General features: G+C 38.9%; 2 protein-coding genes across 2 annotated transcripts in view; both read left to right on the forward strand.

Annotated features, from left to right (window-relative positions):
- On the forward strand, positions 1–15416 carry LOC114146744 (serine/threonine-protein kinase OSR1-like). The gene is made up of 17 exons (XM_028021056.1): positions 1–238; positions 777–889; positions 2848–2956; positions 3237–3378; positions 4461–4516; positions 4676–4785; positions 4889–4990; positions 6415–6548; positions 6640–6688; positions 7703–7768; positions 7973–8095; positions 8445–8480; positions 8642–8791; positions 9822–9921; positions 9990–10058; positions 10191–10255; positions 12162–15416. The coding sequence occupies exons 1-17, from the start codon at positions 169–171 to the stop codon at positions 12234–12236; spliced, it is 1569 nt and encodes a 522-aa protein (XP_027876857.1). The 5' UTR covers positions 1–168; the 3' UTR covers positions 12237–15416.
- LOC114146239 (solute carrier family 22 member 13-like) overlaps positions 14135–16554 on the forward strand; it is an 8629-nt gene continuing 6209 nt past the window's right edge. Inside the window, exons 1-4 of the mRNA XM_028020140.1 lie at positions 14135–14145; positions 15789–15873; positions 16134–16228; positions 16303–16517. Of these exons, the coding sequence (XP_027875941.1) occupies positions 14135–14145; positions 15789–15873; positions 16134–16228; positions 16303–16517 (406 nt within the window). The remainder of the gene's footprint in view (positions 14146–15788; positions 15874–16133; positions 16229–16302; positions 16518–16554) is intronic.

Raw genomic sequence — 16554 nt, forward strand, 5'->3', positions numbered from 1 at the left:
GCGTAAAGTTGTGTTGACAGGGGCGGCGGCAGCGGCAGGAGTTGTCAAAGGAACAGCAGCAACCAGCCTCAACGGACCCGAATGGAGTAAAGTAAAATCTGTCATTTTAGGCCGCGTTTGTGTTATAGCTCCCAAGAAGCGCTTTTACACACCACTGAGGAAACAAACATGGCAGACGAACAGTCCACCCAGTCCTGGACCATTAACAGGGATGACTACGAACTCAACGAGGTGATAGGTGAGTAGCTTAGCCTGCTAACGTTAGCATCATAGCCCTGTCTTCACTGCAGCGTTGGCTGACAACTGCTGCTAGCCTCGCCAGCTACTAGCGTTGCATGTCTGCTGCAATCAGAAGTCAAGTCCCAACCCGCAGCCCTTCATGCAGGCCGGTAGTTTTCCTCGGGCAAGGCCACCTGCTCTTGTTAGCTGGAAAGCAAACAGGAGGCTGTCTCCTAACTGAGCTACATGAAGCTAAACGACTTGCTAGTAAAATTTAGCCGGCGAGTGAGAGATTCGCTGTGAGAGGATAGAGGGAGGTGCTATTTGCTCGAAGTATAATCCTTACATATATGTATATAACAAAGTATACGATAATTTTTAGCTTTAGAAAAAAAAAAAATACATTTCGGATGTGAGAAGTAATGGTAGCTGCGCTGTGTGAGGCTTGTGTGGTCTTAAATATAGTAGTTATTATCCCTTATTCCGCATCAAAGTTTAAAAAAAAAAGAACTATTTGAGCTACTAGTTCTCCTCACTGCTAATGTTGATCTCGTCAGGGAGTGGAGCCACTGCAGTTGTTCAGGCAGCATACTGCAAGCCAAGAAAGGAGAAGGTGGCCATCAAACGCATCAACCTGGAAAAGTGTCAAACTAGCATGGATGAGCTCCTGGTAAGACACCTTTGAAAGCAACGGGATTGTATTTGTAGTCCTGCAGGTGTACAGGAATGCATTTCCGCATGTTTTTATTTTTTTTTACTGAAACTCGCAGATTGTAAGATCATATCAAGTAAAGACTGATTTTGTTATACTTTATACTACACTTTAGTGTAACTTCAGATACTGAAACAGAATTTCTTAATATTTATATACCAGATAAATGTGTTGGGACCTACAAATAAAAATGCACAGAAAGTTTTGATTTGTTTGGCCCAGATCAGTCTATTTCCAGTCTATTACCAATACACTACGCCTGATTTCCTGCTAAGTGCCAAAAAGTTTACCAAGGTAATTTAGTGACCTGTCGGTAGAACATCATGTGTAACATGCTATAAAAAATATACATTTTACAAAAGTTGTAAAAAGTGTTGAATGTCAGATTAATGAAACTTGGTGAAAGCTGTGAGATATGCAAGAGCAACAGTCCTAACTTTGGATGCTGTTACTGAATGCAAATGTCTCAAGGTCAGTTATTTTTAGTATCATTGACGTGTTTAAACAGGAAATCAGTGGAAGAACTAAAATCCAAGAACCTTTTTTCAAAAAAAAAAAAAAACGTACAATGCGTGTCTAAAATACTTAATGTGTGTGCTTCAGTCGGGCTGCATAAGAGTGAGAGAGCAAGACTTTCAGCAGGTAACAGTAAGGCTGACTATTAACGCTCAGTTACTCTGGTTTATTCTTGTGAAATATGCCATTTGGAAATATAGGCAATTGTTTTAGTGATGCTAACTGTGCCAATATAAGTTTCTAAAAAATGGTTTATAATGGGAACTCTTCAGTAAATTTTTATTGTAAAATAAAATAAAAACAAAAACTCTGTTTTTGAGTGACTGCTCTCTCACAAACCGGCCTGTCGTTGCCTTGTTCGTATTATAAATGATGACCGTCATAGCAGGAGAGAAAGTTCTTACTTTTCTGTAAGACAAAAAAAAAATCTAAATCAGATAAAACTTGTTTAGCAGAGATTGAAGAAGAGTTTCTCTTTTTGCACTTGGTCACAATTTTTAAAAAGTTGCATTTTTTTGGTGAACAACAGGAGCCATTATCCGTGTGTTTTTCCTGGTTTTTTTTCTTCGCTCTGACTGACTATAATCGAGGCTCCTTTTTTTAAAAAAAAAAAGCAGCTGAGAACTTATTGCTCTTTTATTTTTCAGATGAAAACATTTATCATCTGGTATCATCTACCATTTTCCTAATTTACCAACACAAAAAGGCTTGGCACATTTATGCTGTGCAATGTATGACTGGATATAATAAGCCACCTATTGGACTTGGAATTCAGCAGCGAAATAATCACTGTGGGTGGAACGTCAGCGTTTGTTTAATCCGGTGAAACAAGAGCCTCAAAGGTCAAGGTGCTTAATCACAACTATGCAAAACTGTGGCAGCTATTATTGCTTCTTAAAACTAACACAACAATTGGACATATCAAATCATCTATGAAACTGTTTCGGGATACTTTCTTTACTTTTACTCGCAGCAAAATGTTACAGTAGATCATCAGATACTACTTTGCTCTCTTTGAATCATTGCCTTTGGTTTTTTGTCACACACTGCAACATCAACATCTGTGCTATCTGATGTGAACATTGTTACGACGGTGCTTTGTTGAGCTTCAGCCTAATCTAACTAGGTGTTCTTACATTTCCAGAGTCCTGAGTAAACATTTGTCTGCCCTCTCTATTTTAAAAAAAGAAAAAGAATCCTATCTTGTGACTCTATGATGATCTAACCAAACGTAGTCAGTTATTTTTCTTGTCCAGACCTGATTTAAAGCGTGTACACCTGTTTTATGTCTTGGCTGTTTTAACAGGGAGATTAAACTCTTATAGACAGACTTGGACTGAATCCTGGCTTAGTCTAATGGTTGAGCTTTTCATGCTTTTTTCTTTTCCCCGTTTGTGCAGAAAGAGATTCAGGCTATGAGCCAGTGCCACCATCCAAACATTGTGTCTTATTATACCTCCTTTGTGGTGAAAGATGAACTGTGGCTGGTGATGAAGCTGCTCAGTGGTGGTAAGTAGTTCTGGCCAACTTTATTTAACCTTTTTTGCTTTGTCAGATCAGGTTTTCGTCTTACCACAAAGCTTGACGAAAGAATAGATTGTTGGCCAGACTCCAGCTGTTCTTAGCTGCCAAACCTTTCTGATAGTCAACCAAACTAGTCGGGAACAAACAATAAAAGTGTCGCCTCATTTTCTAACAGGAGGTTTTCTGTGAGTTGCACTCTTCCAGAGGCTTAGCAGGTCAAAGAACGGCCGGTGCGTCTCGTGACAAGCCTCTGCCTTTCTTCCAGGCTCCGTGTTGGACATCATCAAGCACATCATCTCACGCGGCGAGCACAGGAACGGAGTGTTGGACGAGGCCAGCATCGCTACGATCCTGAAGGAAGTCTTAGAGGGGCTGGAGTACCTTCACAAAAACGGACAGATTCATCGGTGAGACCAGACGAGCCGGCAGCAAACAAAACGCCGGCACACGCCGCCATCTGGCTCGGAGCTTTTCGCCTCCGCAGTTTGAACTTGATCTCGCTCTTTTAATATTTAATACAGTCAAACTGCATAATTGAGGAGGTTTGTTTAACATAAAAGTCCCTCTCGGGGAACATCTTGAGGCACAACTGAAAAGAGAGGCCGCTCTGTTCCCCCTTGCCGGTGCTGTGCCACGTTACGAGTGTCACTGCGTCAAACTGGACAACTTTCTATTCAAGAAGCAATTCCCCATTGCCACATGGATTATGTTGGAGTAGAATATGTCCAACACGTCACATGATTAACTCTGACTTTTTAGACTTTTTCTGACTTTAAGTTCAGTTGACTGAGCAGCAGCTGATTGGGCTCAGATGATGTGACTAACTCACTTAAACCTAATCTGTGAGGATGAGGCCTCAGGACCCGAGGCCTCTTTAATATATTTTAGCTCTTTGTGCATAGTTTGCACCTGCTTAACAAAGAGTGCCCACTTACCCTTAAAAAGTCTTAAATTTAGGTTTTTAAAATTAAGGCCTTAAAATGTCTTAAGTTCATTAAAAAAAAAGTAAGTTGGCTTTAAATATGCTAATCAGGTCTTAAATTTAGTTGTGGCAGAACTATTTAACCTAGTGTTTATTTAATGTTTTTCTTGCGTGACTTTTAAGTCAGGCAAAAGTTTGAGTTGCGTGCAAATGGCTTCATTGTGTTCCGTGATACTAGATGCTAATATACTCTTCGTAGCTAGCTAGGTAGCTTTTTTTTTTTTTTTGCGTCTATCATGGGTAAGTGCAAATCTCTCCACAGCTGGCTGGACAACTTTGATATTTTACCACTGGCTCACTTCTCACTCTTACGAGCCAGCCCAATAATTCCCTATATTTGTAGTTTTTTTTTGTCTTAAATGTTATTCATGTTAGGCTACGAAAAGGTCTTAAAAAGTCTTAAATTTGAGTTGCTGAAACCTGTAGATGTCCTGTTTTATGGTGTGTGTAAAAACCAAGAGCAATAGGATGAACACACTAATTAAATTCCTCACTCTTTATCACCAGAGACCTTAAGGCCGGAAACATTCTTCTCGGAGACGACGGCTCAGTGCAGATAGCTGGTAAAGTGTTTTTCTCCCGTTTCTGTTCCTGTGACTTAAACAAGAAGTCACACTTTGAAGTTTGCATTATAATATGAAACGGTTGGAAAAATACGGTAGTCTCTGCGTAGATTTTTTTTTAAACATCTTTCTTTTCTTTTCTTGGCACTCACACCATAGACTTTGGTGTGAGTGCCTTTCTAGCCACAGGGGGAGACATGACGAGGAATAAGGTTCGGAAGACGTTTGTTGGGACGCCATGCTGGATGGCGCCGGAGGTCATGGAGCAGGTGGGAGTTGTCCTTCAGTTTCATCTTGTACTGAGTCTAAAACAGGAAAAAAAAAATTATGTTCAACATTTTGTCCAAATGGCTTTTGTTTTTATATCTGCAGGTCCGTGGCTACGACTTCAAAGCAGACATCTGGAGCTTTGGGATAACCGCTATCGAACTGGCCACTGGGGCCGCGCCGTATCACAAATACCCACCAATGAAGGTGACTGTGCACTTAGCACAGACCTTTATTTGCTAGTTATGCAAATATTTAATGGTTTCCTTTTGGCTCGAGGAATCCAGAGAATTTCGGTTTGCATTTGGGCCTCTGCTTGTTGTTGAGACGCTGGCTCTGGAGATTGTATTAATTTATAATAAAGAGCAATCTAACATTTGATTAAAATCCTAAATTTGAAAAATGTAGGAACTAGATATTTTATTATATTGTAAATAAATACATAATAAAAATCAGACAAATATTTTCCTCACTGAATGAAGTTAAATCAGACAAAACTTTTCTTGCTTTAGTTCAGCCAGAATTACCAAAAATATTTCTATTTGTTAAACACGGGAATACTAAGTGAGAACATTTTTGGGATTTTTAAATTTTTTTGTAACTTTCTTTGTATATTGTGTTCAAGCATTTAATTTGAGCGTAAAGATAATTTAACTTCACATAATGTGATTGGATTGTTTCAATATAATGACTGTTTATTATCCCTGATAGCTCAATGACTAATTGATCTGTGTAATTGAAGTAAAGGTCATCTTATGTTTTATACTTTAAAAAACATTTATATTTTGTTAACGTATTTTTTGTTCTCGGACCAGTCAGGTGTACAGCGTGTGTATGAGAGACATTTAAAAGTATGAAATTTTGTTAGCATTCTACAGCTGGAACAAAGTAAACTATCATGACATAATAATCATAAATTATGTCATATTAGTTAATTGAAACTGCCATTTTTTAGTTCAGTTGTATTGTTTTTTTTTTATCTCAAGTGTGCTGAAAAAGTTTGAAAACTTGCCTTGAAAATGCTTGAATTTCGATGTGGCAAAAGTGTTCGAACCCTGGGTCTACAAAATCCAGAGACTGTTCATCAGTGCCGGACTTCGGCTCGTCTCTGTTTTTATGTTCTTGCTTACTAAGCAGATTAATGTCTGGATGGGCCAAAATTTTCTCCCAACTAAATAAAAACAAAACTGAAATATTAGTGTTTGGACCAAAAGAGCAGAGATTAAAAATAATCACCCACCTTTTAGTCCGTTGGATTAAAATGCTCTGACAAAGCCAAGAATCTGGGGGTGATCATGGATCCTGATCTGAACTTTAATAATCACATCAAATCTATTATAAAAACATTATACTACCATCTAAAAAATATTGCTAAAATTAGACGACTCATGTTCCCACAAGACGTTGCCTATTTTTAATTTTTTTTAAACTCTATTCATTCACTATATTCAACATTTTAATGTTTATTTTTAATCTGCCTGATATTTTATTTTTATTTTTTAATGTTTTTAATTTTCTTGTACAAGCATGTTGAATTGTCTTTGGCTGACAGGTGCTATATAAATAAAGTTGCCTTGCATTACTAATGAACCCGTCAGCGTCGTCATCACCTGAATATTTGTGCTTTCCAGGTGTTGATGCTAACTCTGCAGAACGACCCTCCTTGTCTGGAGACGGGTATTGCGGACAAAGAAATGGTGAAGAAATACGGCAAGTCATTCAGGAAGATGATCTCCTTGTGTTTACAGAAAGATCCAGAGAAAAGGTCAGTTGGTCTCTTGACTCTCTTATTTTCTGACCAGATGCTCCGTTTGTTCCAAAACATCTGAAAAGCCGTCTGTCGGACTCTTTTTCAGACCAACGGCTGCCGAGCTGCTGAAACACAAATTCTTTACGAAAGCCAAGGTGAGCTGTGTGTTTATTCATAGGAATTAGGGATGGAAGTTATTGATTAATGAGTTAATCTAAAGTTGATAGATCTTATCGATTGACTAACGATTAAATGATAAACTGCCATTTTCTTCTATCAAGATGGCTGACCGTCTTTTTACAATATAAAGGGCTACATTTTTCATAATGTGCTGAATTAAAAAAAAAAAAAACAGTTAAAATTTTACATTATTTTGTGTCAGCTGTATTAAATATTGACCGAATGAACAGACAATTGTGGTTCTCATATTATTTAAGTTAGACATATTTATAAAATATCACAAAACAGGGAGCTGTTAGACTGCTGAATAGAAAAATAAAAGATGAAAAGAATAAAATATTCCCTATTAATAGAGGAATATTCATGCAGAAGTATTGTCTGTGGTTGCCCTTGAAAGAATGAAGTGCATTTACTCACGTAATTTTTAGTTGGGAAGTTGACGTTGCTCCGTCATGCAACTCGGCTCATTCCTGTCAACTTTTGAACTCGAGAATACGGGAAATGTCGCCGTCCGGTGCTTCTGGCAGAGGATGAGGGGATAAAAATACCGGGTTTCCCGGCCAAAACGGGAGACTTGACGAGTTTGGCTCGGCGGGATGAAGCGGTAATAAGGTGATAACTGAAGGAGTTGCTGACTATTTATATTTTAAAACAAAACCGCATAAAATGTATCTTGCATCCCACACGGTACTCTATTTGGGCCGTTTCCATTTCCCGTGCTGATATGGCTCCGCCGCCATGTTTATTCCTTTGTCAACTGGCTCCATCGGCGCCCTCTGCTGCCTGGATGCCAAACTACAACACTGAAAGAATGTCTAAGCAGACATCATTAGTTAATTAGATTATTAGATTGGAACAAATTTTAACCTAATAAACTATTGATTAATAGTTGGTCACAAGTGATTGTTTGTATCCCTAATCAATTTATTATCAAGTTTTTGAAATGAATGTTTTTAAATGTAGATTTATTTTGTTTTGTTTTGTTGCAGAACAACGAGTACTTGGAGGAAAAGCTACTGATGAAAGGCCCCACAATATCAGACCGATCTAAAAAGGTTTGGCACTTTTTACCAATACAGATGAATTTAATGTTTACAGAAAAAAAGTGTTTTTTATGTGACTATGGTGCACTGGTTTAACAAGGGTGTGACACAGTTTCACAACCATGGCGTGTGACGCATGCTGAGATCGGCCTCGGACACGCTCAAACAGCTGTCCACAGTAAGCTCTGCTTCTCTTTATCGGGGTGCGTCCTGCAGGTGCGTCGCGTGCCCGGTTCGAGTGGCCGCCTCCACAAGACGGAAGACGGCGGATGGGAGTGGAGCGACGACGAGCTGGACGAGGAGAGCGAGGAGGGAAAAGCCGCCGTGGCCGCCCTGAGGGTGAGACCCCGCTTGACAGCCGCTCTGCTCGGTTTTATAAGACTGCTTTTGCAGACGGCGCTCAGATTCTAACAACCTTTACCCTCGTAGTGAATGTGTTTCGCTCTTGTATTAATTCAAGGTGGGGGGGGGTTACAATGGCTGAAAGTGATTTAAATAACTGGCCTGAACTTCTGCTTAAATCTCTGTTTAGTGTTAGTTTTAAATAATGTTTGGGCGTTGGGCCTGCTTCCCTGTTTACTCCTCAATCCTATAAAACTCCCAGCAGTTTATGGATGTGGACTGGTGGGGGGATGAAAGACAAATCGCATGTATTCCATCCTGATAATCTATCATGTCCATTCTGCAGTCACCCAGAGTGAAGGACGGCTCCCAAAACATGGAGGTGAGTGTATTTGTGGTGGACATGACCCGAACACTCTTGATTTTCATCACGATGCCGACACACAGCGATCTGCATGACTCTCATTTCTTTCATTCAGTAATTTATTTCCACATCGAATGTAATAAAAAGACCTCCCAAATTTATCTGCAAATTTCTGTTAGCTTTTCCCGCCAGCAGATGGCGCCACCACGCATCTGCAGCCTCCCGGAGCTGCACACGAGAGACCAGCAAACCTGGCTGCAGCAGGAGACGAAGCTCCGCCGCAGGCTGCCACCCAGCCGGCGAGCCCTTCACACGGACCTGCGGTTCAGGTATGAACAGGAGAAACTTTCATGATTTGGTTATTTTCAGGGATGAAACGATTAATAGCATGATTCGCGGTTAATCGGTTATTGATTTTGATTGTCAACTAATTTAGATTAATCAATAAATTGTTAAATGGAGCTTGCAGGGACCAAAAAAGGAAATTTTCTGACAAAAAACCCAACAACTATTATTTAAAGCAAAAATAAGCCAAAAATTGTACAAAATAAATACACATTTTGCATTGAGGATAAAACACCTTTGTCTGTTAATATGTTTTACACAAAACTCCTCAAGTGGTAGTTTTAGCTTCCCCTGGCTCAAGTTCACTTAAGGAAGGCTATTTTTGCATTTAAAGTGATAAAATATGTATTTTTGTATGCCTTTGCTTTTCTTAATGTGGTTTGAATGTTGTATAAAAAAGACTTAAGTGGTTAAATGAAAGAATGTGCCAATTTTTTATGCAATTAATCGTCAGAATAATTACTAAAATATTTAGTTGTTGTTGTCATATTTATTATGCAAGGACAAATATTCTGGCTGTACTGTATATTCTCAACAAATTAGTGTGAAGCAACTATCTGATTATATCGCTATTCTTTTGCTTTTCAGTTAATATTTCTTATAACATTGTACAGGGTTTATTGTTACTTAAAAAATAGAATTTACGGTAAGGATAAAGTGTAGTTTTTACATTGAGATGTAGGATTTGGTTGATTCCTGGTTAAAAAATCTTGTGATTTTTGGGACTTTTAAGAATGAATTCTAGCAGTTCTTTTGCAGAGTGGAATAATAACACAACAAAAACGGTTTATTATTTCAGTCGGGTTGCGGTCCGGGCCACACTAGAAGCTTAATGTTGGCACACCTCATCCATTTTTACACCAATTAATGTGTGTTTGAGATCACTGTCCTGCGGGTTCAAAGAATGGCCCAAATAATTCATCAAATGTCCCGAATTAATATGAAACTTGCATTTAAACTGTTGTTTCCTGCTTGTAAACATTCACGCTTTAAATTATTTGACTTTTACTTCAGGATCCTGCAGCCTCCAGCGTTCCCATCAGCCTCGTCCTCAGACTGAGGAACAACAAGAAGGAGCTCAATGACATCCGTTTTGAGTTCATGAGTGGCAGAGGTAGGAGACTCGCAGAGGTCTTTCTGTCACATCCTGCTCGAAGCCACTCACGTCGTTTCTGTCCGCAGACTCTGCTGATGGCGTCTCTCAGGAGATGGTCTCAGCCGGTCTGGTTGATGGGAGGGACTTGGTCATTGGTAGGTTGACGACTTTATTCACTGTGATACGTTTTTACATATTTACAGCTCTTGCTTCAATAATATTTGAAGTATTTGTCTGTGCTTTTAAGCCAGCTCCTGTTAATCGTTTTTTTTCTGTCCTCTGTTTAGTTGCTGCCAATTTGCAGAAGATTGTTGATGATCCTCAGAGTAACAAAAATGTGACCTTTAAACTGGTAAGCCAAGAGACTTTATTCTGCTTCAATAATTATATGGATTTTTACCAGGAGTAACCTGGATTAACCTGAAAAAATTACTTTTTTCAGAGTTAAGTGCTTAGTTGTACAGTCAGAGCATGCATTAGTTTGAGTATTTGATGTGTAATTGACAAAGTACAGTGAACCCTCGCTATAACGTGGTTCACCTTTCACGGCCTCGCTGCTTCGCGGAGTTTTTTGTGCAGTTTTTTTTTTTCCACAGTGCTTTGTGTTCTGCGTCCTGATTGGCTAAACAGTCTCCGCGCTTCTTCTCTACCTGTGTGCCAATAACGTTACGGTATTTAAATATATGTAATACAGCTTGGCAAATTTTGGCAAATATTTTTGCCCAGAAGAAAAAAAGAGCGACAACAACTAACTATGTAACTATGTTCTTCTCTCGATAATAACTATGTTCTTCTCTCGATAATAACTGTGTTCTTCTCTCGAAAAAACACACCTGCACCACAGGCTTCAGAAGAAAAAGCCACTAGAGAGCGGAGTCAGGCCTCAGCGTCACAGTCAGAGGAACAATGAAATACGCGAGTCATAATTTGTCCTACTGTACTTCATATTGATGACTAAAATAATTATTTTACTGTAGTTATTTGTAAGAAAGCGTTCTATTTGTAAAAAAAAATGCTTAGGCCTGATAAAAGGTTTGGTTCTTTGGTTTCAATGTAGAGTATTTAATTATGCTGTATAATAATTGTAAAAAATAAAGGTAACTACTTCACGGATTTCGCCTATCACGATTCTTTTCGGAACCTAACCCTCGCGACAAACAAGGGTTCACTGTAGTGTAAGGGGAAGCGGTGCCGGTTTTAAGTTATTGTCTAAATAAATCAGAAAAGCAACATGCATTTTTATTTATTTTGATACCACTAAATGAAATACAGTGCAACCCGTTGGGTTAACACAGTATTGTCCAAACGTTTTGCTATCAGGGCCTAAATCAACAAAATTTCAGAAGATATTTTCTTATTTGTACCAGTCCACATATACATACCTGGTGGAACCAGCGGCGTATTGACCGAGGATGCCAGTGCTGATAAACGGGTTGCTGCTGTATGCAAACCGACTTGATGTAAAAAGTTAGCAGTTTTGCGAAAAACACCAATGTAAATACTCCTGAAAAAACGACCTCATCCTTGCGTAAACACTTTTGAATGCGAGTTTTTTTTTTTTTTTTTTTCAAAGTTTGTGTGTTTCAAGAACGAACTTATTCTCGCAATTCCAATTTGTGCAATTTTATGGTTAATGGAAACACACAGCTAATGAAAATCACGTCAACAAAAATATAAACAAGCATCCATCTACATAAACCGTCTGTAGTTGCAAGCCCCCATACTTAAATTGTGATTTAGGACCGGACATAGTTTTTCAGACCGCCACTAACAGCCCCAAAGATACACTTCTGCATCCTTGAAAAGTCTTAAATTAATTAATCTAAAATTAAGGCCTTAAAATGTCTCAAAAAGGTACGTTTGCCTTTAATATGTTAATCCCAAGTGTTAAATTTTGTGTTGATAGAACTATGTAATGTTGTATGTACAGTTTATTTTTTCTTGTGGGACTTTTCTGACAGCCAAACGTTTGAGTCGCATTCACACGTCTTCATTGCATTCTGTGACTCAGGACGTTGAGGCTACCGCTAACTAGCTGCTAGCATACACTTTTTAGCTAGCTAGCTTTTTTTTTTTTTTTACATCTGTCAATGGCAAGAGCAAATTTATCACAAGTTGGTTGGATGACGTTTGTATGTTTCGCTGGAAATATAGGCCTTAAATTTCATTCTCGATGACCGTAAAAATATTTTGAGTCTTAAATTAGAGGTAGTTGAAACCTGCATGAAGCAGAAATCATGGTTTTTGTTTGTTTCCAGGCATCTGGTGTGGAGGAGTCCGAAATTCCCGACGATATAAAGCTGATTGGATTTGCGCAGCTCAGCATCAGTTAAGTGGAGCAGAGTTGGCGAAATAAGACTGAAACGTATGGGTTTTGCACAGCTGCATTGTAGTCAACTCCAAGGACCCACTACTGCCAAAGAGAGGAGACTGAGGATGATGATGAGGAGGAGGAGGAGTGAGGTTGGCAGGAGTGTGACTCTACTGCAGGATGCACGAGGACCACACCAAGGGGCTCAGCTCATCACAGGAACCACACTTGAAATGTTTACAGTGCGCTTATAGAGTTTAACGGGAGAGAAAAATGCAATCAACTATTATCAGCTCCTAATTTGTTTTCCTTCTAGTCCTCCTCCGCGTACACAAGCACAATCCAAACCATCTCCTGCCAGTACTGGAAACTGATGGCCTTTTTTTTTAAAATTGTATTTATTTTTTCTCTCTTTTCTTTCTGTTTTTTAAAATCAGTTTGTGCCACAAAGCTCGAGAGTGTCGTGCCACTGTCACGCGGCGCTTTCTGCTACACTGAAACTGAAAGTTCAGCCTTAGCTACCGTAAACTTCCCTCTCCCCCGAGTGTTTGGTAAACGAAGAAATTACTTTCTTCATAAAAAAAATAACATATCAAAGAAATCTAAGAGTGTCCCTTGAAGTTCGATACTGTACCTAAACGCATCGCAGCAAAGTTCTCGGATCCAGACTCCTGTACGAAGCGTCAGAAATGGTGTAAAGAATCGGAAAACATCAGCAAGGATTTCAGCACTGTTAAAACTATTCTCATGTGAGCAGCAGCGGCTTCAATTCTTTTCTTTATCTTTTTTATGAAATACTTTATCAACTGGTATTTTCTGATGTAGTGCACACAGGTTTATTTTCTCTCACTGAGCTCTGCCTAATATTCTTCTTCTATGCAATAGTGCTGTCTATTTCATCATATTTCACCACCGGTTGCTGTTTGTTGCTACTTTGTTTTTGCATAAAACTGCTATATTTAAAATTTTTTGTGCGTGCGCCTCCAAAAAGGAGTTCATCAAAGGTCAACCAGCAGAAATAGGCATCTTTAGGAACCTGCTGCAGAAAGTTACAATACTAAAAACCCGACTCATCAACAGTTTGACGTGTAGGATGATTGCTATCCATTTTTTTTCCTGTAAGAAATAATTCAACCTTGTGGCAACTGATGACCTGACAGCTGCAGAGAATCCTGAATGCTGGTGACGGGTGTCGAGTCCGAGGTGACTCATGTTACACGCTGACTACGAGTGAACTTCTGTGGAGGCATGCATGCTCAAAACCTGGAAATGTTCTTCCAAAGTCAAATAAAGCTTATAGGGGCAGCTTACTCTCATATCTGTTGGGATTGTCCTTTTCTATGCAGTGGATAAAATTTTTTTGTTGTTTTATTTTGAAGGTCTTTCTGTACTTCACTGCAATTTAGCTGCTACCACATACAACGCAAATGAATACTGAGTCATGGCTGTATACGTGAAATCTGGTCTACACTTATGGGAAACTAGTGTCTTTAAAAAACTAGTGACATGTCCTAACATACCTGAGTAGCAACAGGAATTTATACCCAAAATGCAGATGTACATAACGTTCATACTTTTAACCCTCCCGCAGTCTGTGACTGGTTACATGCGCTTTTACGAGGCATTTTTTTGTGTGTGTGGTTCTGGGAACTGACGGTCTGATGGAACAAACCTTCCCCACTGTAGGAACATTTGCTGCGTTCCTCCCGAGTGTCGCGCTAAAGCTAGGTTCATGGTGAGGCTTGCATGGGGGGATGCGTGCCTAACGTGTTCACCCGGCGCGCTGCCACGGCGCCTTGTCGCACACCTCTTTATTTGCGTGCAGATTGCGCTCGTCACCTTGGAGGTGCTGCTGCAGAGCAGGTCGCCCTGCACTGGCATGTATATAAACCCTTTTATGGAGGCTCATTTTAGGAGAATATGGCGTCAACGTACGAGTCGACCTTAAACTCCAAACCGCTGGCTTGGCTCACGAGCGCTGAACGTAAGCTCCACCTTCCAGACCGCGGGAGGGCTAAAGTATCTTGCCTGTCCTCAAACTGTTAATTTCCCAACAAAAAAAAATCCTAACTTCAGTCACTAGACTGTATCAAAGCTGCAGCGTGTGTTTTTGTTCTGTGCCTCTGCGATGTTTTCTCTGGTTTCCGTATCAACCAGTCAGTGTTGATGTTCATTTAAAAGCCCCTGAGTGCCCTCATCAACTTACTGACAGGGACAAATGGGACAAATTTGTTAACTCCTTCTGTGCAAAAAGCATAAACTCATTTTTGTATCTCTTTCATTAACAGAAATTGTTGCAGAATTCTATTCTGAATAGTCCAGAAAAATGCAAACTTTAATTTGACTACATTTATTCAATAAAAAAAAAACAAAAAAACAATTGTTGGCACCAATAAAAAGTTAGTCTAAGCATTTTTTTAAATTTATCTTTACACTTTTAAGTTGATCAGACTTTTTAGGAATTTTATATAATAATCTGACTTTTTGCATCTCTGGGGTGTAAATATAAAATGACCGGAGATGGTAGAAAAATATAAATGCGATACGTTATATGGATATCGCCAATATCGACTCCAGTACTTTAAGTATGATGCACCATCAAACCTCTGACCTTTAGAAATGTCTGTGGTTTTTCCTTTTAATTATTTTTATTTAAACCTGCAGAATTTTGATAAAGTTTAAAGGTGTCTACAAAATGCGTTAGTAGCATATTAACATGAATAACAGAAACAACAGAAAAACAAAAGATTTGTGTGCATTGTTTATCAATATATTGTTTATCCTTTTAGGAAAATCAAAGCAAACCTTTTGGGTTTGTTTTTTTTTTAGAGTTAAGAATTTACAATGCAATTTCAAGAAGGAATTTAAAACTAAAGTATTGATCTTTCCAGGCTAGTATCGATTTGATGCGATACCAACATGGCATCGATATTGATATTTTGGATCGCTCCACCCACTGGATTCAAGCCCAGATCCTCTGACAGGCCGGAGGCTCTTCTCTACATGTTGGTCTTTCATTTTGACACACCTGGAGTGTTTGTTGCCGTAAAGCTCCCATCATTTCATGGTTGCCTGTGTCACGTTGTATTTATACCCCCGGTAATTACTTACTACAATTGGAATACTTTTTAGAGGTTCCTGGAAACTCTGATCAACTTAGAATATAAATAAAAAAAAAAAAAATACTTCGGTCACAATTATATAAAGATGATCATTAGTTTCTTGGCACAAAATTTGTCCCAATTAAATTTACGTGGAGTTTCGATGTAACGAAAACAAAAAGATTTGGCTACATCAATAAAAGATCCATTTGTTTGAAGGTTTTCTTCATCTCTTTACTGTACCTGTTATCAAATTAGTCCTCATCTGTGCATAGCTGTTAAACATCAGAAAAGCTGAACGGCACATTTTGCTCTTTTCACTCCCCTTCACCTCCATTAGAATAGTAAGGAGGGAAGTTTAATCTAAAACGATCTGAAATCCAAATATTTTCAGCATCAAGTGAATTATTGTTTGAAACATTTCAGAGGCCACCTGCTTGAAGTTTTTTCTTCTTTTTTTTTTTTTTTTTTAGGGTCACCGTTGATGTCTTTTGTTTTATTATCCAAATAGCTGCAGCGATCAATAAAAAGGAAATCCCAGAGAACCTGTTTGACAAGGTTCATCCAGTTTATCTGAGATAATATTCAACCAAATTTGACTTCTAGAGTCAAAGAAAAATTAACTACTCTGCACCTGAGCGTTTGGCAAAGTATGAAAACAGCACTGTCATCATGACGGTGTTAATTATGAGTAAATACAGGAGTTTATTTATCTAAACCAACTTGGATTTAAGTGAAAATGTGGCTATTTAAATTGAACCAAAACAAAACTATTTCTTTGACATTCGGATTTTAGTGAATTTACATTTGCTCGACAGGTAAGCGAGGAGAAAAAAGTGGAAAGTGGAGGAATCAAAACGATTTTTACCTCGGCAGTGCTGATAAAACATTTCTTCATCATATCCTTTGCCTGGTAAGTGAGGCACCGTCGATTTGCTTTACATTTCCATGACAACTTATGAAATAATTAATGTCTTACATGTTAAGGTTTTCGTTGAACCTGGGCTACTTCTGCCTCGTTCTCAACGTGGGCAAGTTTGGTCTGGACATCTTCCTGGTCCAGTTTCTGTTCGGGATTTCCGAGGTGCCGGCACATCTCCTCTGCATCTGGTTCTTGGAGTTTTTGGGACGGAAAAAATCGCTTTTATCAACTCTCCTCGTAGCGGGGGTTGTTTGCCTTTTAACCCTGGCTTTTCCTCAAGGTAAACTCTGCTAAATCGAACTCTGCGAGAATAATCG

The sequence above is a fragment of the Xiphophorus couchianus genome, chromosome 6 (assembly GCF_001444195.1).
Source record: "Xiphophorus couchianus chromosome 6, X_couchianus-1.0, whole genome shotgun sequence".
Classification (NCBI taxonomy): Eukaryota; Metazoa; Chordata; class Actinopteri; order Cyprinodontiformes; family Poeciliidae; genus Xiphophorus; species Xiphophorus couchianus.